Here is a 27,438-nt window from a genome sequence, read left to right on the forward strand (position 1 = left end):
TATTTTCCCAGGTAATCAAGAGGCCTAATGCTGTGATGTTTTAAATTGGCCAAGAAGGGAGACTTCTGGCTATTATTGCCCCACAGGTACGTTCTTCTTTCTCAACATTGTAACCCCACAATATAATCCAAATAATACATTGGTGCTTAATGAATATTGTTGATTTATGGTAATGATCTTTTCTTGTTTGTTTTGATCAAAACCAATTATAATTGTGGTAGTTAGAAATTCGATTGTACTATGTTAAGATGCAGCTTTCTTTGGAGCCAATTAACTTGCTAAAGCCAGTATCGCTCTGAGTATTACACGGTCTTTGTTTCTTTTCTCATTTCCCTTTTAGTATAAGCTATATGTTCCAGTCTCATACACTTCATTTATTCCCTTATTTAACTGAATATGTTTTTCATTAATCTTTCCCTTTACTGAGAGATTTCTTCCCACCCTTCATCTCCCTCAAACAATGACACAACTGAGGAAAACCCCAGATGAATCCCTGACCTTGTACTTACCAAGTCAAACAGAAAATGCTCATGCATTGCTCCTGAAAGTCAGTTCCTGAATGGGAGACCTTTATAGCTCATGGCCGGGAAATGAGAGGATCAGGCTTGATTTTGATTGTTCCCTGCTTGGAAACCCACTCAGAATGACACATGAAGACAACTTACCATATAGCCATAATGAGGAATACTGAAGTACTGAAGCCATGAGAGCTGAGATGTCATGGTTCCAAAATTCAATGACATACCCAAGAAAACCTATGGAAAACAAAACCAAGTATCAGCACTGGATCAGTGTTCTCATGAGGAACTCTGGACAAGTCCTTTGCAAAAACTCCACAACCTTCTAGACATTACTGCTAGGACCTACTCTTTCTTGAAACTCTTTCCATTTACTATAAATAATAATCTTTGTCCTTTGCATGTCTATACCTCTGCATAACTAAAGCAGTTTATGATATTAAAGAAAGGATAATATAAACTATATTGTACTTCCCAATTATTTCAAAGATTTTGTGAAATATACCTATAATCTATATATAACATATTCCACTTATTTGGAGGATTCTAAATTATCAGGACCATGCAATCAGCTTTCTTTATAAATGCACACAATGGAAGAAGATAAGAAATACAGCTCTCTGGGTATCTGAGGGATTGATTCCAGGACCCACCCCATCTCACCCACAGTTACCAAAATTTGCAGATGCTTAAGTTCCTTATTTAAAAAGTGGCATAGTTTTATATGTAACCCACGGACCTTCTTTCTGCTGTAAATTCACACATCCTGCATATTTTAAATCATTTCCATGTCTTATGATGCCTAACACAATGTAAGTGCTCTGTGGTTTATACAGCACAGCTTAGATAAGAAAAGAATAACTGTACATATTCAATCCAGACACAATTTTTGTTCTGTATAGTTTCAATCCGTGGTAGACTAAAACTTTGAATGCTGAACCCATAAACATGAAGGGCTGACTACACTGATTCTTCAAATTATACCACCACTCTCTTTTCCCCCTAATAAACCTGACAATCTAGGAACATATGCCAGATGATCTGGAGCATCGAATATCCCTCTCTACTCCCATACGATATAATATGATTTGTTATTTACAAGGGTCTGTACAGTATATCCATGACTTTTGGAGTAATTTGGGATTCAGAATGCAGGCTTAAGGTAACCCAAAGCCTAAAATTAGTAAAGAGGATAATGCAGTGAAGTACAATAGAAAATATGGTCAATACATTCATCTCAAGCTAACAGAAAGCATTATCACAATGGAGATGACAAGAGGGAATGCTGAAGATGAAAAAGAGTCACTTATGAGGGTCATATAACACTTGGCCTAACTGGTGCAAGGCGCCTTGGGATATGCAAAACAATGAGAGTGTTGTGCTGTGCCTACATGTTATTCAGTCTTGAACACTCCATGTGCTTAGTGTAGGATATAGCATCTCTAAGTAAAATGTGGTTTTATGGTCAGCTTCTAACTTCCACAAAGAAATGTTTACATGTTAATCAGTCAAAGCACCAAATAAATCAAATAAAACATCTTAATTTATTGAAGAATACTTGATGTACTGAAAGACAGTACAGGAAATATAAACAAGACATCACTTTCTCAATGGTATACATTGGTAGTTGCCAAATTCAGAAATGGAAGAATTAAACTTTGGCAAGAGCTTATGCTAACTATGTGTCATTGAAAGACATCTGCTCCTACTGTAAAAGAAAGGACGTATTAATATGCTAGGCACTCCATAGTGGTGAGTAGTTCCATTCATCTGTTGATTCATCACTGTGAGTGTAAACTTTAGGGCATGTAAGATTGGAACTAAGAAACCATTGAAAATAAAATATGAGCAGAAAAATATTGATATAAGAGATCATAAGGAAGTCAGAAGTAAGTAACCTATGATTTAAGCTCTACCAGTGGTTCCTACTCTGGTGTGTTGTTAAAAATAGATATTACTAGTGTTTCATGGGTGTGAGAGAGAGAGAGGTATGTGGAAATATTCATGGAATGAAACTGGGGGGAAACCAGAGCATAATATATAGGTTTGAGAATTTTCCACTATTTTCAAATCTCAAGTTAGACTCCCGATGCTGCAGTCATGGTGCTTCACTCTGACCGTGGAGACCAGTGAATCCAACCAAACCATCTCTGCTGTGGACAAACAGCTAGCAGTTTCCTAATACCAGTATCAAGGCAGGCAGATAATCTGTCTTTTTTATGAGGAAATGAGCTAAAGATAGTTCCTCTGGATTATGAAGTTCCAGTTTATCAAGGTGAATGTGTATGAAGAAACAAGGAGAAAAATTCCCTCTCACAGAAGCAAAGTTCACACTCACCAGCGTAAACACAAAGTAGATGGTCACCAAAAGTGTTCTTCCAGATGCTGCATTCTCACGCGTTCCTACAGCCAGGATCATGGCAGTGGTGGAATAAGCCACCATCAAAGCAATAATCATTATGATGAGGAAAGATGTTATCCCCCATTTCAACCCTCAGAAAGAAAAGAAGGGGTCAGTGTGGTTGTCTAGGTTACCTTGCATTTTGGACTGTTCAACATGCAAAGAACACTGTAATTTTCCAATCAACTAACATCAAAATGAAAAAAGACAACAGGGGTTCACAATTTCATTTCCCCTCCTCGTAACTGCACAAAGTTATCACAGTTTTCTTTCATACATTTACTGACGAAGGACCTTTGCATGTAAAACCCACTCTCCTTCACATGTAATATTGAACAATATCTGAGTTGCTGAGATGGAGAGATACAGGCACAAGAGGATGAAATTCTACTGTTGAAGGAAACCCAACAGCATATTCATGTATCCAGATATCTCCACATTGTTCATTGTTGCTGCAATTGCATTAGTGAAGAAACTGAAGTGGGGATTTATAAGTAGATTTAATATCTTGAGAAATGGATAGTTTCTCCATAATCTAAGACTTCCCTACACAAATGTTCACATGGCTCTGCGACAGAGAATGGATTAGGTTAAGTAACATAAACTACTTTATAAACAATTCTGAGCTAATGCTCTGGGTCTTATAGTCTGAAAATTTTGAAACAGTTTCAAGAACACCAAACAGGTATCTGGGGGGATCTAGATTTTGTGACACATTCTTTATTACACAACTCTTAATTGTAAAATAGAAGATTAAAGCTCTATCAGTGGTTTTTAATCTGGTGTGTGGTCGAATATAGTTATTTCTGGTTTGTGTGTGTGTGTGTGTGTGTGTGTGTGTGTGTGTGTGAGAGAGAGAGAGAGAGAGAGAGGGAGAGAGAGAGAGAGAGAGAGAGAGATGGAAATATTCATGAAATGAAACTGGGAGAAAACCTGAGCAAAATGCACAAATACATCTTTCTATATCCCACCAAACAATATTTCTATTAAATCAATCAACTTTAAAAGTCACCATCTTTCTCTCATCATAGAAGGAGACAGGGAGAGAATGTTCATATATATTGATTATTTATCCCTCTCAATATATCTCTATAGATACTAGAGATATTACCTACCTATCTATATTTTATCTCCATATAGACATATATGTGGAGATACAGAGAAGAAATGAAGGTAGGCAGGCAATAAATATTCCAGTTCCTCTAGCATAGTCTTAAATAGTTTTATAAATTCCCTCGATACCTGTGTAACACACACAGCATTTCTCAATAAAATATAGTTTTAAAAACAGTTTTAAAGTTAGTTGGACTGGTCACAGGGGTGCGTGCCTGAAAACACGGCTGCTTGGGAGACTGAGGCCGCAGGCTCACAAGTTCAAGGCTAACCTGGACAACTCATCAAGATTAAAATGTCTCCTATTAAAATAAAAATAAAATGGAGTGGTCCAGCACTTGCCTTGCATGCTTATTATATACTAGGTTCAATCCTCAGTACACCCTCCCTCCCACACACACCCTCCCACAAGCTGTTAGGAAAAGTCTGAATGATGCCCACATTTAGCAGTTATACTGTGGAGGATACACTGCTTCAGTACTTTTGGCTTGGTCTGTAGTTTGGAAAACCATGAACACGCTTACAAAGAGAAATTAGAAAACAACACCACCTCATATCTAAGGCTAAAGACACATCCTCTTTGTCTTGTTACTTACCTAACATAAAGTAGAGCACCAAAGTAAATACAAAACTTGGAAAAAACCTCCTGAGCAGTAAATCAAAGAACAGTTTTCCAAAGAAGTAAGATGACACTCTGTAGTATCCACTGATGCACTCGTGTCTACAGAAAAAAACACAAATCACACATCCAGATGAGTCCAAGAAGCCCCAGCCCAGATGAGATGCTGCTGCGCAGACTCCTGCTGCCACCACGTCTGAGCCTGCAGCTGCCCACAGGCTCCAGGCTGACCCACCTCATCCTTCTGCACATTGGATGCAACCTCCCCGGGGGAGAAACACAGAGTCTGCATCTCCTCAGTCTTGCTGTGACCCTCTCATGACAGCACCCCTCCTGTCACTACCCACTCTGGTCCACATCACCCCTCCAGGGACACAGTCTGCATCTCCTCGCTCTCCCCAGAGACTCTGCTTCTCCTCTGAGTCTGGCTCTGCCTAAAGAGCAGCAGTCCAGGGCTAAGCCCAGTGGTAACAGGGGCTTTTCTTCTCCCCACTTCTGAATGTGAAGAAGGTGACATTGATATTTTCGCAGGCCTCAGTATAGCTACACAACCATAAACTCCTTTTACTTCTGCTACTCTCATGTTATGAAAGAAAAAAGTCAGCTTCTGTCAATGATCACATCTCAAATGTGCGACCCCACCAGCCACCAAATCCTCATCTTTCTTCTTCCTCTAATTCCAAACCTTTACACCAGTGTCCCCACAATCCTCTAATGATTCCTGCCCTTGGCATGTAAGTATGGGAAAATCTCTTCCATCTTTGAAAACAGAAGAGACAAAAGCAGCCACCTCTTTACTGTAAGAAGGCCTTCTGGTCATTTCTATTCCTCCATCCACCAAGGGCTACACTTCATTAAATTCTTTGTCACTTTTACTTCCCACCTCTAATTTGCAGATCATTCCACCATTTCATCTCTACCAAGCTTCTTAAACTTTTCCCCTAAGTTTCATCATGACCTGTTATTTGCTAAGAACAGAAAAATAATTGCAGCCTTGTTATTGCTTATTTTCTCTGTAATGCTGGGATTCACTGACCATTTCTAACCCGGGAACTCCGTTTTCCCTCAGTAGCTGGCCCCACAATCCTCTTGATTTTCCACTCGATTCCTGAGTGTTTCTTCTCAATTAATATTAGCAATCCATATACAGTCTTCAAAAGCTCATGTTGCACTTTATATGTATATACAATTTATACTTGTCAATTAAACAAACTAAGAAATAAAACAATACTAGTAATCTCCCAATTTACATCCTTGGCTCAATTCTGAATGTCACCAGTTTGACCAGCAGACGCGGATGCTACCTCCCAGAGTAGAAACCTACTCACATAAAAAGATTCCTCTCCATCAAGAAGATCTCCCTGGTTAAAACACTAGTGACACACTGGAAGACAGTCAGCACATAGAGTGACCAGGCTCTGCAGGAAAGAAGAAGAACCAAAGCACTATGTTTAATTCAGTATCATTTTAGGGAAGATTTCTACCATAGAACTTCTTTTATATTTGTAATGATACAAATTAAATATTTAAAAAAAAATACAGGTTAAAATAGACAGGAACATGTGACTGCATGAGGTCTCTTCCCACTTCTGTCTCCATAGTGGTACTGTTGTGACTGTATATTATAGTACAGTTTTTGAAATACGTGACATTTTGCTGAGCACTTATGTCTGGACATAGCCTTTAAAAAGTTCACTGAGAAATGGATTTTTAAGGCCATATTATGAGCACTTCTATAGGTAACAATCAATGCACTAACCTAAGTGCTATCCATGTAATGGGAAGACCCAAATCCTACCCACCTACCCTAGGCTCCTTTATCATTCTTAAAGGAAAAAAAAAAAAAAAGGCAGTAAAACACCGTACCCTCAATACTGCTTTTTGTTGAGAAAAAGAAAATTAACTCTTCCATTCAGTTTGCAATGTGCTCATTCAACCCCCAATAAAACAATGACATTTATCCCATATTTATTATGAATTCCCATTCATACTGGCTTCTTATAAACTTGAACAAAATAACAGTATTTAAATTTACTTACCTATTCTGGATTTCAGTACAACCATTTTTCAGTCTAAGGAAAGCGAAACCTATCACCAGTCCCAGTATCAGTGCGATGATTATCTTTTCCAAAAGAAAAATGAAAATGGAGTTGTAATTATACGTAAAAATTTTTCCATATCATTTATTATGATATGATATACAGTTACATAATCAGATCCCTCTATGGAGATAAACACTCCAAATGACTTGGCCAGAGTCCCTGGGAGAATACAAAATTGTGTCTGTTATTAGAGCAGACTCCTGACAAGTTCAGATTCCTCCCAGTGTTCACCAGGAACTGCCAGTCCAAGCCCCAGCTCTGGCTCTGGACCCACAGATGCTACACCTTAAAGCAGAATGATACAGAAAGTCACTTGGGGAACAAACTAACGTCCCAGTGAGTAAGAGTTCAGACGTGAATGGAACTCTCAACTTTTGTGCCAGTGGAAACAGGATGACTTTACACTCTTATTAAAAATAAAGAAAATTTCAGGGCTTGGTATGTAGGTTAGCAGCAAAATGCTAGCATGTGCTGGGTCACTGGGTTTGACCCCAGCACCTCAAAATGAATAAAAACCATTTAAAAGCATACACACACAAATTTTGATGATGGTATTTTGCATGGTAAAGACTAGTTGTAAGTTGGTTTCCCCCATTCAACTTAATGAGTTCTGGCCTGCTTGGGAAATTGCATTGTCACTGTCACCAAAGCATTCAGTCAGTTTTTTTTCTGGGGACACCCAAGTGCTTCCATTACCATCTCCTCTGTCTGCCTCTCCTTCAACCTCAGCCAGTGAAGCCTACAGTCAACATATCCATCTGAGCTGACAATTCCTCACCATCCTCACCTACTCAGTCTGTGGACAACCCCCAGGGTTACTGGACCAACACCGCTTTTGTTCTGAGGATAAAAATGCTCTTTGGGTTGTTTCAATCAACAAAAGTTATGGGTCACATTACCAGGTTTTATTGGAGGAATTCTATATATAATGATTCATAAGTTAAATATAAAAATATAGGAAATGGAAGACTAGAGAAAATACACTACCATCGATCTTGAAAACTTCAGTTAAAAACATACTCAATATTATAATTGTATCCACACATGAAGTAATTTGTGAAGAACATTTTAGGTAAGAAGCAAATCAAAATAGAAAAACTAAATCATAATCTAAAAAGACTGGTTTGTAAAGATGACAGTCTGGGAATAATGTTATTTAAATGTTTCACTTACAAGATGTCCTTGAACATAAGACAGAAATTTAAGGGAAAATTCACTCTGCTGGCATGTCTTCACCATCCTCAGACTATACTCTACTTCATGTCAACAGATCAAGTTTCCAAAATAAGTACTGATGGATCTGCCAATATGCAGCACACACAGGTACACGACAGTCCATACTTTACTCAGGATAACTTAAATTCAGGTTTTCTACCCAGAAGCTCTGCATTCTTTGTTTCTTCTGCATTCACACTTGATATCTTATACAAACACATCATTAGGATGTTTCCTACAGGTGTAAAGTTTGTTCTTTTCAGGCAGTTTTCTAACATACTAGCAAATCACTGAATCCCATAATCATGCCGTGATTTTGAAGCACACTTGTGATATTCTTTTTTTGCAAGAAGAAAAGGAAAGACACCAGGCAAAATAAAATTGCACAATGGAGCAAATGACTGGGCTTTGTGCATTTGGCCTCCAGCCTCAGTTTTCAACAGAAGGATTGGAAAAAGAAATTCTCCAAATATTTCATTCTGGTTTTATTAAAATGTGTTTAACTAGAATTTCACATGATATATTCTGAGAGAAGTCTGTGCAGTCCCTAACAAAATTAATCCATAGTTAAATGTTTAATATGCACATCTTCCAAACTGCTTTGATCAGGAAAGTTTTGAAGTATTAATTGAATAATAAATCTTATTCAGAACATCCATTCTTTCCAATATCTCCCAAATACAGCCTCTGGTTAGAGATCAAGTCTGAGTCATGTACATACCTAGTTCCAACCAAAGGACAGCTATAAATCAACAGATACAAGAGTTATCAGAAAAAAGTCATAAATATTTTAACAACTCTATGACCAAAAACTTAGAGAAATAAAAATCATACAAGATTAAGAACCCTATGCCAAGAGTTAGTAAACTGTGGCCCACAGGCTAAATGGGACTAAACACCTATTTTTTTCAAAGTCAATGAGTTAAGAATGGTTTTTACCCTTTTTTTAATAGTTGGGGGGAAAAAGGTGACATATCTTGTACCATATAATTTATGTGAAATAATTTATGTGTCATGAATACAGTTCCATGAGAACCCAGCCATGTTCATTTGCTTACAAATAAGCTATGGCTGCTTTCATGCAAAAATGGGAGCGCTGATCAACTGAGACAAAGACCAGATGTGGCCTACAAAGCCTAAATATTTACCATCTGTCCCTTTACTGAAAAGGGTTTGCCTACTCCTACAACACTACAGTGTTCACAAACTTTAACATGAGTTGTTCTGCTAAACTTCAGGAGCTTCAAGGTCCTATTCTTATTCCAGAGATGGCTACTTCTCTGAACATTTTTGGAATTCCTTATGAGACACTGGGTTTGCTGATGAGGGAAGTCGGCTGAACGTGCAACATGGGGACTCTGCGCTCCTTAAGGAAGCCTAGACCCAAAATAGGCACAATTCTGGTGTAGACCAAGTAGTCATGTTCTGTTCCTGTCTGCCCATAACTACCACACATGTGTCTTGGATGAGACATTAACTTTAGAAGCCGTACAGAAAACCTAACACATAAAACACACTAAAGAATCAACTCATTATATCATCCCATTGTTGAACAGGTTGATGGATCTAACTTACCTGATGTGATTCCAAAAGCTATCAAATCTATTTTCAAAGAATAAAATGTTACCCTTGATTGATAGGACACAAAAGTGGCCCTGTTCTGACAGAATGACAAATGAAAAGTTCAGAAACATTTGGAACAACTGACAGCATGACTGAAATTGGAATGCAGGCTCTCAGGTACACCTGGAAGGTGACAATACTTACATGTAAACACTGTGCTTCTCATGTTAAGAAGTCGTCCAGTAGAGCCTACAACAGGCCATCTTTCAGTACTCAACCTAAACTCAGTGAGTGGTAATAAAAATAACAACCCCAAAACAACCAGCTAAATAGATTTCCTTATAAAGGATGGACTAAAAAATTGGAAGTATCAGTGTTTTTTGTGACATAGGAGTTAAGAATAGGAAAAAAGAAAGAAAGAAAAAAAAACAACCTTAATGAGTAATAATCAACAATGACCAAAGGCCAGTCAAAAGGAGAAAAGAACATTATCACACCTTAGTTGAGAAAGTTAATGTGACAGTGAATAGCCTTGCTAGTGTGGTTACTACCTGAACATAAACTGAAAACTTTTCAAGGTATCTAGCGCTTTCCAAAGACTAGAATCTCTCAATGAGGAGGGTCAATTACAAGGAACACATTCTGCATACCTTAGAGAACACATTCTCTTACCTTAGAGAGTGGACAGACCAAAGTACACCTCAGGGTGTATTCAAAGCCACTAGCTTTCCCCCACCACCTATTTCAAATGTGAACCAACCCTCTCTTCCCTATCACTTGCCCCCTCTCTACCCCTATTTTGCCTAAACTTTTTGCATAGTCCCTTCTAATAAACTATATTTTTTATTTCATTGTTCAGTTATCATCTCTCTGCCTACATAAGAAAAGAAATTCCATGAGAGCAGAGACTGTTATTTTATTCACTTTGTTCACTATCATATTAGAGTCCCCCAAATACAACACAACATCTTGCATTGAAGTTGCGGATTGAATCAATGAATGAAAGTAGACAGATACTAGAAAAACCCAAATGGGGATTATGTTGCCTTTATTTTCCATTTATTAAAAAAATAAATTTCTTACCGAGATGATCCCTTATAGACTGTCTTATTCAAAAAAATTCTGAGTTACGTATTCCAAGAAAACACTGAAAAAAATCTTTCTATATGTAAAAACTTCATTGTGCTTTACTGTTTCTATATCCCAAATGGAGCAGGGAAGACAAATAAATGGAAGGGTGGGTAGAAGATACACATTATCTTGAGATAGACAACGTCAGAACCAAATTACACCCACATGAATATTTCACAGCAAACCTAAAAGAATCTGTAAGATTACCTGAACTATCCAGGGCTGGAGATGACCCAGCCAGTTTTTGAACGAACGCCAGATAATCCATGTGACCTGGTGGCAGAAGGTGGTGCCATAGGTGATCTCCTTGAAGGCCGACCTCCTGTAATTGTCAACACCTGAAAGTCTCTCTAATTCCGTTTCTGTTTCTCTGTAGAAGCGGGATTCAGCATAAAACTGAGCTAATCCTTTGATCACTGAGGACTGTCTCGTTAACAGCTGTTCAGTTTCATGGGCTTTGGAATAAAAGTACAAAAAGAGGAGAACATTATTAATAGTTGAAAAATAATTGAAGCCATTTTCTGTGATCCTTTTCATGGATAACACTTAAATTTTAAAGCCTAAGTACAGAAAAATCACTAGCGTTGTCATTGCTTTACACATCAGAAAAACAGAGGGAATTAACATGACTTCTGCCTGGATCTTCTGGCTAGAGCAAACTCACACTTTTTCCTAAATATGTGGACCCTAATCCTTAAAATAGACTCCTTACCATACAGATTATAAGCCTTAATTTAAAATTTTGGTCCTTGTTTTCTATTATGTGCATAAGTAAGAAGAGTCAATTTCTTTTTCTAAAATTATGACCAAAATTATCATATTTACTTTTTAATGAAAACTCCTTTTACAACTGAGAGTAGCACATAAGTGGTCATTGATAAACTCTATAAAAAAAAATCCATAGCACTTATGGACAAGAAAGTTTATCTGTTAACTGATAGCACAACACCACATGAATAGGAATTCAGAAAGCCATGATTTAATGAGCCACTGCATTGCTGAACTTCAGCCTAATCAACCAGGGGAAAACCCGCGAATCTAAGGTATTCACATACCTTCACAGACTTCCTCGTTGTTTACTACCACAGCAGGGGAGTATCCATTCAGGATGTCCTGGAAGAAGTCTAAAGGGTTGTTGTGGGGCTCACAATGGTAACCTACAAGAAAAGCAGCCAAAGAACACAACCTGATGGTCTTGAAAAGTAAAAAGGACACACTTTCAGAGAGTGAGGGAAGTGAGGCTGCGGAAGACAGAATCTAACATTTTCTCTGCCATATTCTTGCTTTCTTCTCACCTCACTAATTTATACTTTCCTCTTATTCATTCACACAATATTTCAACAATGCTTTGTCTTCCAACCCTATGTATGTGTGTAAACACACATGTATACCCTTATGTATACATACGTGTGTGTGTGTATACTTGTGTATGTGTGTAACTAATCTTGGACTCTTTAGAATATATTAGTCCTTTTTATTAAGATCAACTGATGCTTTTCAGTACTTCTTAAATCTATATACAAGAAAAAAATGTGTGGATTCATTGTGTTTTCTGAGTTCACGTAGCAAATTCTAGAACGACACTATCAATGAAAGCAACATTGCTTCTCCACCTACTAAGTTCAGAGGTCCAAATTATCATTCTCATGCCATGCTTCCATAATTTAAAACAGACAACAAATTCCTGGAACTGAATTCTTGAGAGAACATGACCAGCACAGCACACCTAAACATTTACCTCAACTTCTTATGGCACAATCATCTGAACTTGGCCTGAAATCTGACTCTTAAGTTCATCTCCTCTAGACTCTCCAAACCCATACATGTTTAATTTTAAATGGCTGAGAATAAGTTAAAAAATTAAGGTAGCTAATGAATATTTAAAACTGTATTTGGGGCTGGGGTCATGGCTCAGTGGTAGAGTGCTTGCCTGGCATGTGTGAGGCACTGGGTTCGATTCTCAGCACCACATACAAATAAATGAATAAAATAAAGTTGAAAAAAATTAAAAAAAAAAAAAACTGTATTTGGGGTCATGAAGAAATATCTATAATAATTTCCAAATATCTCTAAAATGAAGCAGATTGCATAAGCCATTAAAAAGATCAGACAATTCCATCTGAAATAGAACCTGGGATTCCACAAATGTTTGCCCACCCAGCTCAGACTTAGAACCAGAAGACATTCCAGTGGCTAATAATAACACAAACCCATCCAAGGCAATCTAATGTTATTAGAAAATAAAGTAGCATCTCCATGAGCCCTCGTAAAAGTAGAACAAGATCACTATCTATTACATGGTCAAGAAGAAAATGAATGACCCTGGGCCTTTCCAACAATGTTCAACTGAACAGCTGCTGTGAGTCCAATCAGCTAATGACTGAACTCTCAGGGAAAGGTTGCCATTAACTAGGAAGTAGAACAGACATAAGCCCATGAGAAACTCTCACTCACACACATGCATACTCAAATAGGAGAGGGGAAGGAAAGAAACCTAAGCAACAAGCAAGCACTGAAAAATGAAGAAAACTCCTGATACCAAACTGACCAAAAATGTTTTAGAGTTAAGTCTATGCAAAGATCAAGCAGCACTCCCGCCAACCCCTCTCTTCTCCTTCAGGAGTTTATGAGTGAAGGATCTAGTGCCTGAAAAGGTCAACCACACCTGCTGATGCAAAGTACTCCAAAGCTTCTTGCGCTGGACCATGGAACATTAGCCTTCCTGAGGCCAATATGGTGAGGCTGTCGAACAGCTTGAAGATGGAATTCTGAGGCTCATGAAAGGAGAAGATGATTGTTCGTCCCTGCTCAGAAATCCTAAGTTGAAAGAAGGACAATGAGTAATTAGATATCTGAACATTGCACTTCTTGATAAAATACTTTATGGTGCCAGGAAAGCATTTGTCCCCAGTTTAATTTGATTTTTCTCTTACAAACTTCTCATCTCAAGTTATCTACATGGCACTCGGGGAACCTAAACTAAATGCTTTCATTAAAAACACTAGGTCTTCTTAAAGACAGTGCATCAACAATCTAGAATCCATTAGAATGCTCATTGATGATGCAGATTCTCAGACAGTCTCTCCAGATGTTGAATTAGAATCTCCTGGGGTGGGTTCAGGGCGTCCATATTTCTAATAAGCAGTCCAGCCAAATCTGTAAGTACACTCGAGTGTAAGAACTCATTGTGTACTACACAGAAAAACAGTGGTCATGTGCCCCGTTCTCCTTGACCATTTAGGTCTTCTGGCTCTTTAGGATTGTTTTCCTCTTTATTCCCTGATAATACAGTTGACATTAATAAGTGCTTACTACCTTCTTTCAATTTTCACAATGCTGTTATAACACAGTTCCCATATTATCTCCTTCTATTTACAGATATCATTTAAATAAGATCAAGCAACTAGCCAAGGAGTCAATGCTACTAAAGGGCAATGCTGAGATTGAACTCTGTTATAATTCCATGGCATAAACAATACTAAACTACCATTTCACAGGAGTTATTATTCATGGTTAAAAGAAATGGCCAAAATCACTGTTTGAAACTGTTATTAAAATATATGTGTATGTGTACATACATATTGTTTCTGTCAGCTTTTATTTGCTTTTGTGTTGATTTTCCTTGTTCAGAACCTTTTATACACAAAGGATTTAAAATCAGTATACTACAGTGACACAGTAACATCGATGTTTATAGCAAGCTCAATTCACAATTGCTAAGCTATGGAACCAACCTAGGTGCCCTTCAATAGATGAATGGATAAAGAAAATGTGGTATATATACACAGTGGAATATTACTCAGCCATAAAGAATACTGAAATTATAGCATGTGCTAGTAAATGGATGGAACTGGAGACTATCACGCTAAGTGAAATAAGCCAATCCCTAAAAAAAAAAAAAAAAAAAAAGGTCAAATGTTCTACTTAATATGTGAATGTTAACATACAATAAGGGGAGGTGAGGAGGGAAGAATAGAAATGCACTGGATTAGACAAAAGAGAATGAAGGAAAGGGAGGCAGGATGGGAATAGGAAAGACAGTAGAATGAAACAGACATAACTTTCCTATGTTTACATATGAATACACAACCAGTGTTACTCTACATCACATACAACCACAAAAATAGGATCCTAAGTTATACTCCATGTATGTATAATATGTCAAAATACATTCTACTGTCATGTTTACCTGAACAGAACAAATTTTAAAAATTAAAAACAAATTTTAAATTTAAAAAATGCTTGATCATTTGAAGCTTTCTGCTCATGATTAATGGGGCAGGGGTATGAGTAAATGAAAAGCCATTTGGAAAGTACAGAGTATATGAATGGTTCTGTCAACTCTGAGCTTTAGGGTGATAAGGGTAAGTCGTTTGTGGGGAGACCCTTAGTTTAGGAATTTCTACTTCGGCCAGTCAGATTCCCAAGGAAGAGTATCCGGTCTGGAAGTCAAGTTGCTAGTGTGTGTGGGAAAAGGGCAATCTTGTTACTAAAAATATTTTATGACGAAAATCACTTCGATTTATGCATTTGATTAAGGAATAAGTGTATGCTATCAGGATGCCCAAAGGTGTTCTGCCTCAAAGAAGATCAGACCATATGGTTAATGATTTTGATACAATGTGTAAATGAAGTAGCTAAGGGTTCCTTATTCATAAGCAAAACAGGACAATTGTAACATCTTCCCATCTTCCTGAATCTTCTCTCCTAATAGAGACTGACTTACAGAGACATGAGCATCAGAGGAAGCAAGGTAGTGCTAGAGACGGTAAGTGGTGAAGGTGGTGTGTCTGAGACCTTCAGATACGACGCAGAGGGTTTGCAGAGGTGGTGAACAAAGAGGGAAGCCAGAGTGACTGGAAGACGGATTCCATTAAACAAATGATTTGTCTGAGCAAGTGAGTGAATATACTAAGATGGGAGCCAAACCTCTCACGCTCTGAAGTCACTTCTGTATAAGGAAATGGCAAAGACTCAAAACAACAAGGAGGTATCAAATTGGAATTAGAAATAGTATTATGAACTTATGGGCTGCTTTTTTTTGTTGTTGTTTTGTTTTGTTTTTTTGTGTGGTGCTGGGGATTGAACCAGGGCCTTGTGCTTGCGAGGTAAGCACTCTACCAACTGAGCTATCTCCCCAGCCCACTTATGGGCTTTTGAATAAACACGAATATTTACATGTGTCTTTTTATTGAAAAAAATATAGATACAGTGGTTGTGGCTATAGGTCAGTGAAAGAACAGGTACTTAACATTTGAGAACCATGGAGTTGGATATCTAACCAAAAAGAAAACCAAAAAACTGTATATGCATACATATCATATGTGTAAAATGTATATGGATTAGTATTATAGTTCCAAATAATAGTTATATATACACATACACATGCATATGTGTGTGCTTCCTAGGTCGATCTACTAAAGGTCTAGAAGCAATGCTACTCCAATAGCAGTGAGAACACTGAGCAACCAGATCTTGATTTCTAAATATCAACTATACCCCAAGGAACCAGGGTTCCTGGAAGAAATAGCTCTCACAGGAAATATACAAGATGAGCCTAAAACATCAGAGTAACCATGAAGTAAACAATTGTTAGAAGATTGACTAGGGGGATGTGAAAAGAAAACAGAAGTCGCATTGATGTGGCTTCCCCTGGCCAAATCATGGTTAATTTGACTATTAAAACGGTCGATAACAGATTATAACCCACTGCACAAAATGAAAAGTGAATGGGGAAGGAGAGAGATCTCTTCCTTCCATAGAAAAGCAACTAGTGTAAGTCAGGCAGCTACCATGAGAGCAGGAGTTACTGGTGCATGCTGGAGGGGGACGATATGATGAGGAACAGAACATGGGCATAATAGCCAAACTTTTTACCCAAGAAAATACAAATCAACTTGTGAGGGCATAAATAGTAACTTTCCAGCAAAGAAGTCCAGCAGACACAAATCCTGTCAGATGATCAGTCTCCACATCCCCTGTGGTACGTGCAGTCCCAGGAATATTGTACAGAGAACTGCACAGCAGCATTTCATAGTTGGAGTTTGCTCATGGAACACAGGGGACCCAGCCCAGGGTCACCCCACGAAATGCACTAAGAATGTCCAGGCACGACAGACAGGGAAAGACTGAGGAACTGTTCCAGAATAGAAAAAAGTATAACAGTTCGATAGTACATGTTTTTGCAAAGGATCCTGAGGCAGCAAGAAAACACAGACAGCAGGAGAGATGGTGACATTTGATTGGAGCCTTCAGATTGGACTGTGATGAAATGTGACTGTTGAGTTCCTCACTGGGAGGTGCTAAGGTGGAGTGTTCTTGATTCTTGGAGTTCACTCAGGGGTGACTAGGGGATTGGATATGATGTCAGAAAACAATTATGTAACAGGAGATTAGAGAACAAGAAGGGATAGAAAATGAAGTAAAATGCAGGGAGTCTAGGTGCAGGGAGTGGGATTTATTTGTATTGTACTTGGAATTTTTACATTAGTGTTCAATGATTTTTTGTCTTAAAGAAAATGTGCAAAACTCAACTTCTGAATATTTTCTATATTTAATATTTTCCCATAGCTGCTTTCTTGATAAAAGGAAATTACTTCATTTGCTTCCTTCTTCCATTTGTTCAGGTTCAAATTTTGGGAGTCATTCTCCCGATCCTGATACACCAGACTCAATTCCTGAGTTGATACTGTTGATTCCACCTTCAAAAACAGATCCAGAACCCAAGTTCTTCTCTCCACCTCGCCACGAGCATCCTGGTCCATGCCCTGTCCTGCCTCAGCAGCTCCTCCATGGTGACCTTCACTAACCCTGGACGACTGCACAGCCATTGCTCTGCTTGGACACTAACAAAATGCTCTCATGTCCCCTTTGTGACAGGAATACCATAATTTTTATGGTGACCTATGAGGTCCACACAGTCTGCACAGCCCAACTCTACCTCACATTATATTCTCACTACATGGCCTCCCAAAAATTCATGTTGAAGTTCTAACCCTCAGTAACCCAAAATGTGGCTTCTTTGTAGAGTCTTCAAAGGGGTCAGTAAGATTAAATGAGGTAACTGATGGTCCTCATCTCACTGGTGTCCAGTTAGAAGGAGAGAAACAGACATACGTGGCCTTCTACAAGACAGTGAGAGAGGCCTTACAGGAAACAACCCTGCAGACACCTTGATCTCAACTTTCAGCCTCCGGAGCTATAAGAAAAGTAATTTCTCTTGCTCATCCCCCAGCTTGTGGTATTATTATGACAGTGTAGAAACCCACCTCACTCCCCTTAGTCACTGGGTTCCATCCCTCTGGCCTCTCTGATGCTCCACACACAGCAGGCATGCTCCACCTTGGGGCCACTGACCACTGCTTCCAACTGGAACTCTCTTCTGCAGATACAGCAGGTCTCACTCACTTACCCCCAGCTCATGTGTCACATTTTTGGTCTTCCCTGACCCTCCTGCTACTTAAAACAGCTCCCCACCACCATCATGGCCACCTTCCACAGACTCTGGTTTCAACTTTTTTTTAACCACTTCTTGTTAATTGTTTCCAAGAAAGAAGGAAAAAGATATCCATGTTCATTTTTGAATCCCCCTCATGAAGAATACATGATAGACAGAAGTGACCAGATATTAAATTAATGAAAGAACAATATTTCCATAGCATTTACTTTTTCAGGAGCAAAAAGACAGCATTTGCGGTGCTCGAGTCTAAACCCTTTGTCGGCTCATCCAGGAACAAGATGGAAGGATCAGTGATCAGCTCCATTGCTATACTGGTCTTTATTCTTTCTTTTCTAGATTCAACCTAAAACACAAATTATTGCATTATCAACAAGAATGACAATGATCATTATCATTTGGTGAACTATGTTAGTCTTGCTGGAGACCTTTATTTCACTATCCTCACTATGAAACAGGAAGTAAATGAAGCTGGGAGAAGGAGGAAGTTTCTCTTTTACCGATGAGTCAACTGAGGCTCAGGGCAGAGCTGCTCAGTAGATGGCCCTGATATGAAGCCCATGCTCTTAACAGTTCTGTACGAGCCTCACCATGTTGAATAATTAATGTTAAGATAGTAAGTTAGAATACTAAAAAGATATGGCCCTAACAGTAAAATTATAGTCTAAAACATGAGAAAGATTGGAGGAAAAAAGGAAAGGGATCTATAGTAAATGATTAGTCTTCTATCAACACACTCACCTTAGTGTTTCTACTCAAAGTCCCCAAGTAGACTTACAAGGACAGCATGCACTCAGACAGGAAAGCTCACTTTCTAATATACCATATTAGTACCTTTCCAGTCACCATAATGCTTTCACAATGGTACAGTCTACACCCTGACTCACTGCAGAATTCCAAATTCATCCTTTCAGACATATCCTAAATATGGGATATTCCAAAGGGCAACTGGCTCAGTCTTTGCAACCAATAAATGCTCACGTGTCTGGTGAGGGGACTAGGAAGGTTTGGGGAGGCAGAAAGTAGCAAGTAATATTGAAATTAAAAGTCTTCAAAGAGATAGTACTCAAATGCTACTCACAGTCCTTGACTGAGTTTACTGATAATTAAACTCTAAAATGCCTTTGGAGAGGACTTGGGAAATATGAATTAATAAGTGTTTCACATAGCTGATGACATGAAATATTGTTCATTTTGTTAGTTGATAATTATATTGTGGTAAGGTACGAAAATATCCTTATTTTTTCTATATTCCTACCTAGTAAGGGTGAAATATTATATAACATTCTATAAAATACTTCAGTAAAAAATAGCTGTACTAATTATGGGAGAAGGTATTAACTGAGAAATATAGGTGAACAGTATATATAATTACATTATCATAGTAATTATCTAAAAGTCACATCATTAATCAGAGTATCTTCTCTACAATTCTGTAATGTTTACAATGATATATAATGTTTAAAAATTAAAAATTTTTTCCATTGGCTAGATTGTATGAATTATAAGTCAATAGTGTCTCCGCACATTTTCCCTAGAAATCCAAGCAAGCACCTTAGGGCAGTGAATGCTGAAGAGAGTAAAAGAAAGTACCCTCCCAGAAAGAAAAAAAGATCAAGTAAATAAACACCAAGTAATGACAACTCAAACACTTGTAAACAAAAATAAGTGGAAAATAGTGGCATCACAGTGTTATTCTTCTAAACAAAATACACTTCACATTAAAAAAAAAAACTATCGTCAAATATAACAGGAAGCAGCTGCCAGTGGAACCGCTATTCTTCATTGCCTCTAGGAGGGAGATCACGGGGGCTTAATCCAGAGTCACCACATGTTACACAGCTCATTATCACCCAAATCTCCAAATGTCTGGTCAGCAAAACTTCCATATGGAGTGGTCAACTATAAAGTTTACTCTTCCATCTCATTTTTCTTCCCTTATCCTGCAACTTGCAAAAGGAGGAGTTCATTTCTCTATTCTTTGTTACTCTCGCTGACAATTACATTCCTCAAACCTGAAGAGCCTGGCATATAAGAGTCTGGAAGTAAATATTGGCAGACAAAAGGCAAGAAGGGAGAGAATGAGGGAGGGAAGGAGGCAAAAAAAGTGCCAAAGCAACGCCATGGAGAAATAACTTGGTCACTACAAAAATTCAATGTAAATCTTAATGAGAATAAATAGAGTTTTGAAGACAAATTACACCAATAATAAACAGCCAGAATCCTTGGCTTCCAGTCATTTATGAATTCCAGAAATTAAAAAAGAAATCAAGTGAACAAAGTTCCCCGGAGGAAGAGAGGGAGAAGAGCAGTTGAAAGAGGGAAGAGAAAAAGAAAAAGAAGAAAATTCAGTGCAAAGACATCAGATGAGCTGTGAGGGGCACTCTCCATAGACCAACTTCATCCCCAGGTTTAGACCACAGTTAAGATTGTTTTTCCAGCTTCCTCACAGCATGTAACCAGTCACTTTGCTGATCATTACAGAAAGCAGACACCTTTGACCTCACATGCTCTAGGAATCTTCTGGTTAAGGTCAGATTTTCCACACAGGGAAGCCCTCTTTCCCATCTGATTCTGTTAGTTTTTGTTTTTGTTTTGTTTTGTTTTGTTTTGACGTTACCTTGGAATCAGCCACTTCCTCCAGATCTAACTCATCAATGACCTTCTTAATCCGTTCATCTTTTTCATGTTTTGTCACAGTTGTTGGAAGTCGAAGAGCTGCTGAGAAATGTAAGTTTTCTCTCACTGTCAGGGTGTCCAGCAAGATATCATCCTAAAGGGGAAAATGGGATTTCGATGAGACACATTGAGTCTTTTCTAAGACCATCACTCTAGGGTATTTAACTTAATCCATAAAAATAACAGAACCAAGGTAAAGTTCTAGCTGATGGTGAACTTTCAACTCTACCAATTTCAGTGGTTCACATACAGACAGCTGCAGAGCCTGAGGGAGGCATTTCCATCCCCCATTTGCAACCCAGGTGGCGCACAGGGCATTATGATAACTTTTAGACACTTCCAGACTGCTGTGCATGAGCATTTGACAAAGGCATCTTCTAGGGGCAGGAAAGAGATGAAAGAAGGGCAAAAAGGTCAATAGCAGACTTATAGAAATGGTTAGAAAGATAGAATTGATACCACTGCCTACAAGTCCTCTCTTTCTCTTTTATTCCAGTTTCAATCCAAGGGGATATTGTGAAAGGATGATGCAAAGAAAGTTCCTTGAACATGTAAATTCAGCTGGCAGCACACAAAAGTATAAGCCCTTAAAGCACTTCCCATATAGAAGTAGAGGAAACCTAGAAGGCAAACTGCCTGATACTTACTTGAACCACAAAACTTGAATTACATTTGAAATTGGCAGGTCGAGGCGCTCCATTGATCAAAATATCTCCAGATAATCCACTTGGATCTTTCCTTGCAGCTAAGACGTCCAGCAACCTATAAAAAGACATATATGTTGTGTTTTCCCCCTAACACAAGACATATCTCTCATCTCTTCTGAATCCAAATTTTGCTCAAGGTAAAGTGAACTAGTCAAAAAAGGCTATTTATAGGTGCACATAACCTAGTGTGTTGCATTTCAATCCTCATTACTTCCCTTTTCTGTCTCTCCCTCCTACCTCCAATCTCCTTCCTCTACTCTATTCATTTTCCTCCTATTTATTTACTTATTTTTAATTGGTGCATCATAGTTACATCAACATTGGGGTGCAGTGTGATACATTCATACATACTGAGCATCCTTTGGTCAACTCCATTCCCCAGCTCTTCACATTCTTTTCTCTCTCAACCTAACTTCTGAACATGAGTAAAAACAATTACTGGCTTTCTGAGTCCTGCTTAGTTCACTTAGCAAGATTTTCTCCAAGTCCATCCATTTACTAGCAAATGACATAATTTCATTATTCTGTATGACTGAGTAAAAATCTGTCACTCTCTCTCTCTCTGTGTATACATACATACACACATATATACATATGTTACACATACACTCATATATACACATATATATTTACATTTCATCTTCCTTTATATTATATTCTAAAAGAAAGCTCCAAAATGTAAAAGCCAGGCAACATTGGCTTATCCATCAAAAACTTTCCAAATGACTTTCCTGGCTATCTGACTTTGATGGATCCAACCCTTTCTCTAAACTCATATCTTCAATTATTCCTTCTGCTCCATTCCCATTTTTAATATCATTCCCTTCTTTTTCCTCCTCATTAGCTCATAATATGGTAACAGCTGCATGTCAATCACACTATCATGCTTAGCCAGGTTGATCTGATCTCATAAGACTTTTTGGTTCTTGGAATAAAGCCACAAGCTAGCCTAACTGCATGATATCCCCAGCACCTAGGACCAGATTGGACACAAAGCAAAGGCTCGGTCAACACATGCTTCCACCAAATTGATTTTTAAAAGCTCACTGAAACTACAAAGGCCGACTTACACTTTCTATTATACTCACAAAGATTTGTCTCCACTTGTGCATTCCATGATAGCATTAAGGCCAGGTTTCATGATCCCACTGTAAACACAAAAGCATAATAACTTATTGTTCCATTTTAAATGAAGTTCTATTGATAGAGGGTTGGCACTGAATACATTCACAGAAGAATGATGAAATTGCAGACAGAAAACAAACACTAACTCTTAAAGATAAAAAAAATGAACTGTTGATTAATACAAGTCTAATATAAAAAGGATCACTAGTCAGAATTTATAAGAAAGATGGCTCATATTCCTCTAAATTCTTTTCATTTATTCTCTAACCACTTACCACTTTTAGAAAATGACTCATCTAAGATTCAAGGTTCTTAGAAACTGGGAGTAGAGCTTAGTGGAAAAGCCAGCACTTATCATGCTGGAGACCCTGTGTTCCATTCAGAAACAATAACAAAATTTCCTTGATATAATTAATAGAGTCTCATTAAGCTTCTTTTCACTTATTCCTCTTAACACAGTGGAATGTTCATAACAGCTTCTGAGAAACGTTTTATTATCAGTATCATGAAATCGTCTCACTTGGTACCTAGTCAAATTCTACACAATTAGTCATTAATTTGTATAATATCACTTGTAGTGTTCTCTCTGCTAAAATCCCCTCAGATCAAACGTCAGTATATCTTAAGTAGAAATAGAAGGCTACAATGAAGCACTTCATAGACAAAGAAAGCAAAACCATTTCTTAACTTGGAGACAATGTGTTACCAATGAGAAAAGGAAGAAAAGGAATGAAGGAAAGAAGGAAGGAAGAGAAGATGAATGGAAGGAAGGAAGAAAGGAAAGAAAGAAAGAAAAAATATACATACCTTCAAGATAGGTCACTTCCTTCCTTCTTAAGTGCTCAGGAAAAGGACAGGAAAATGGCCAGTTTAGAATGGGGAGCCTTCACTCCAGTAGGGAACATCCTTTAAGGATGCACAGAGTAGACACCAATGTTTTCAAAAAAGTTTAAGTGGGTGTGTGAGAATGCTGAATATTCAGATAGAACAGGAAGGAGGAAAACAAATTACAGCAGGGCCACCCTGACAGGTACCCACAGAGAAAAGAGAGGCCTTGCTTAGCCTGTTCAGAAATGTGGTGTCTTTGCCCAGTTCCTCTTAAGAATTTGGAAGCAGGTCACCATGTATTTCAGACAGAAAACAGTATCTATTCCAAGTACAAGATCAAAGCTGACAGCTGTTCTTTCTCAGATAATGATTCCACCGAGGTTGATCCTGTCACAGCTGTCCTGAGGAATGAACGTCCCAGCACAACTGCCCCCACAGTGCTCACGTCCACAAGGACCTGGGCTTCACTGTCTGTGGCAACTGCATCTGGCATCTTCTTTCACCTGCCAAAACCCAAATCTGTTTCCTGGGTCAGAACCCCCACATGACACCAATTACTGGATGGTACAGCCGCCCAGGAGGAAAGAGATTAGGCTATAACACTCACTGCTTCAGAAATATTCAGAGACAAATTGGTAGGAGCATTATAGTCTAGCCTTTTTCCTCCCCAGGTTGTATTAGAGCCGACTGGTAACAGTCTTGGTAAGTTCTAGCCAGGAGCAATAGCCTGAAGCAAGATGGCTCAGGCTGGCAGTGATCTCCAAAAAAGGCACTCGGAGATAAGATGTTCTCACACCCAGCCTAAGCTGGAGTTGGAATATCCGGGATATTGCTGGGATATTGCTGGGATATCTTTAAGTCCTGTCTGATTCATCCCATTCCTTCCTACAGCAGCCTTAACTTTCAAAAATTGCTTTGTTGGTGAGGACAAAAAGTCACCGAAGAAAGGTAGCAGGCCATGTTTGCTGTTCCATCAAGGTACACACTGAGGATTTTCTCCATATGTTCTGTTTTTGCCATACTGGCTATCTCCTGTGTGGGGAGGAGTGAGCCATGTGGAACATTAGCTGTTTGAGGCTTAACGGAACCTTTGCTTTTGGGGGTACTGGTCACTAAGACACAATTCAGCAGACACAAAAATTTTCCAACACTCTAATTGGATTGGTTGAGTGCATGTTTGTCCAGTTTTATTTTGGAAGATGATATCATAACCTATATAGCTGGAAGTGCATGCTGACTTAGTACAACTGTTTCACAGGTTTAAACATGACAACTGCATTCAATAGGCCATGTTCTGATGGCTGCTGCTCCAGATTCATCCACTTTGTGTGGGGAATTCCATTTCAGAAGAACATGCTCTGTTACTGGGTTTAAGGTACTTTGGGAAGCTTGTTAATTGTTTAGATTTGGAAATGCATGAGTGAGTCTATACTTTTCCCTGTTTAAGGCCTATGATAAGTCAAAGGAAATAACTAATGCTGTAAAAGACTAGTAAACTATGTTTCTATTACTGGTATGTGGAATGACATCATCTTATTATGAGCTGAAAATAATGAAGTTTTTGTTGTGGTAGTTCATTAATCATCAATCCTAGCAGTATTTTCAAAAATTAAATATTGGTATGTCTATGCCTTCATTCAGTAACCTGAATGCTATATATACATTTCCATATTTTATCATAAATCCTAGCTGTACTTTCAAAAATTACATTTCTGAACAAACTGCCTAGGTTACCTTTTTCTTATTTGCAAGACTTTACTGTCTTCTTAAAATGTTAAATGAATTTTGTGCTATGCTTGATGTCAAGTCTAATAATACTTAAATTCTAGAGAAACTTAAAGTTATTTTTAAATGTATTTATAAGTGGAATCCAGCAGTCTAGTAATGCCTTAACTGCTCTTTGCAAAGTTTACAAAAGAACTGACTTAAAGAAGAAGGATTTTATATTTTATCAAAATAATGTCTTATCTTTTCTGCAGAATTTATTACATTTTTAACTGCTTAAAAGAAAATTACAAGAAGTTAAAATCTGCTCAAATTTTCATTTGTTCTAAAGTTTCTTTTGGTTTGTAACTCTAGTTAAACATGTTTTATTGACACAAATGTTCCAAAATTTGAAAAATCAGACAGTTTGAGTATAATGCTATTAATTATTATTGTCTTATATTGTGGAGGTAACTTAGTTGTTTTGCTAAGTTGCAAAGTTCTCTAAATAGTAATGGTCGTGAGTACCTTGTACAGGAATTCTCCTTTCTCTCATTTATTTTCTACTTCAAAAACTAATTGATATAACAATTACTCAAACACATGGTACAACCATTTTTACAGTTTGCCACTTGCTTTCAAAGGTAAACATATACTTATGGATCATTTCAGTTCAAGTTTAGCCAAAATAAATGAGAGAACGGGTTAATTCATCTTTACAAAAACTTAAACACAAGTGTTCATAGCAGCTTACCGGTGATAGGTAAAATCTGTCAAATTCATTCAATAAAGTAGTACTTTGAAAAGTTAATGCACATACTTGATATTTGTTAATATTTCTCTCTCAGATGTTCTCCGGCAAAGTAGAGAGCCACTCTTCACTTTTTCTCGATAGCAGATGTTATGAATGCTTAACACAGTCCCTTCGGTAAATGACCTCAGGTCAATGGATGCCATCCTAGGAAAGTATTAGGTATTTCTTTGTGACTCTGGGATAAAATTCTGGAAATGACTGGAAGACAACTGGAGTTTGTGCCTTTCTGTAGAGGGAAAAGCAATAGTAAGTTGACAGTCCAGAGAAATGAGATTGCAAACACTACAAAATACTACATCCTACTACTTTTTTGTAATTTTGTTTTGCTTTTGTTACTGGGGATTGAACCCAGAGGTGTTTTCCCATTTAGCTGCGTGCCAAGCATGTTTAAATTTCTTTTTATTTTTTCATTTTGAGGCAGATCTTGTAATGCCTCCGTCCCCAAAGGAGTTGTACACTTATGTGTCACTGAACTCACTTAGGTAACAGAAGTCTCTTTTAAACTGCACTGCAGTGAGTATATTCCTTTCCAAGTAACAGTCCAACCTGACCATGATAACAACAACCTTAGAATCTATATTGGGAGGAAAGACAACTTTGAATACTTGCACTTCAATTAGATGTGAAATAAATTCCTAATAAATAAACAGTGAAAAGTATGAAAATTACTCAACACTCATAAAACAGGAAAAAGACAGATAAGGTTAGTCTTGTCTGGCTTGAAAAACCATATAACAATACAACTTAAGTTCTGGAACATCCTACATGATCATATTCATAACCCCTTTTTAATCAATTGATTCTATTTCAGAATTTAAAACATTATTTATTTATTTACTTGCTTATTATATTTTAGAGTTTATAACATTATTATTACTAAAAGGGACTTAACAGTCAGGAATAGGAGAAATTTCTCCAAATTTATAATTATTCCGACTTTATATCTCTAATTGTTAGTACCTTTAATCAGCTAAGAAGGTATCACAGATTGGGTATAAAATGTCCACGAAGACCACGTGCTAAAGGCTTAATCAGCAGCCTATGGTACCACTGAGAGAGAAAAACTTTCCGAGACTGGACCTGATTGGAGGAGGTAGATCACTGGGGGTGCATTCTGGAAGGATATACCTTGCCACACCTGATTCCTTCCATACTCTTTATTTGCTTCTGGCTTCCAAGAACTAAAAACTTTTCATCCTGTCCTTCCAGTGTGATGTTTATGCCTCTCAATAGGCCTGAAAGCAATGCAGTGAGCTGACCATGGACTGAAATCTCTGAAACCATGAGTCATAATAAACCTTTCCTCCTTTGGGTTGGTTTTCTCAAGTATTTTGTAACAGTGCTGGAATGTTGACTAAAATGAAAGGTAAATTCCAGGTTGTTAGCAGTAAATTAATCATTTCCTTAGTGAACAAACATTTAAATTTTAGGAAGATTTGAAATTAAGTATGAAAATGATTAAG

General features: G+C 37.8%; 1 protein-coding gene across 3 annotated transcripts in view; it reads right to left on the bottom strand.

Annotated features, from left to right (window-relative positions):
* The window catches only part of LOC124995004 (broad substrate specificity ATP-binding cassette transporter ABCG2-like), a 50,008-nt gene that overhangs the window by 2,047 nt on the left and 20,523 nt on the right, over window positions 1-27,438 (bottom strand). The window contains exons 2-14 of one of the 3 annotated variants that reach the window (XM_047567391.1): window positions 25,982-26,201; window positions 22,593-22,652; window positions 21,445-21,559; window positions 20,739-20,891; window positions 18,328-18,464; window positions 13,328-13,479; window positions 11,718-11,819; window positions 10,870-11,117; window positions 6,691-6,773; window positions 5,980-6,069; window positions 4,629-4,753; window positions 2,857-2,921; window positions 666-755 (exon numbers count right to left, since the gene is read on the bottom strand). In XM_047567391.1, the coding sequence (XP_047423347.1) occupies window positions 666-755; window positions 2,857-2,921; window positions 4,629-4,753; window positions 5,980-6,069; window positions 6,691-6,773; window positions 10,870-11,117; window positions 11,718-11,819; window positions 13,328-13,479; window positions 18,328-18,464; window positions 20,739-20,891; window positions 21,445-21,559; window positions 22,593-22,652; window positions 25,982-26,118 (1,557 nt within the window). In that variant the 5' untranslated portion in view covers window positions 26,119-26,201. Of the gene's footprint in view, window positions 1-665; window positions 756-2,856; window positions 3,012-4,628; window positions 4,754-5,979; window positions 6,070-6,690; window positions 6,774-10,869; window positions 11,118-11,717; window positions 11,820-13,327; window positions 13,480-18,327; window positions 18,465-20,738; window positions 20,892-21,444; window positions 21,560-22,592; window positions 22,653-25,915; window positions 26,202-27,438 lie in introns of those variants that run through there. The other 2 variants (XM_047567390.1, XM_047567392.1) reach the window with 2 other exon arrangements.

The sequence above is a fragment of the Sciurus carolinensis genome, chromosome 10 (genome assembly GCF_902686445.1).
Source record: "Sciurus carolinensis chromosome 10, mSciCar1.2, whole genome shotgun sequence".
Taxonomy (NCBI): domain Eukaryota; kingdom Metazoa; phylum Chordata; class Mammalia; order Rodentia; family Sciuridae; genus Sciurus; species Sciurus carolinensis.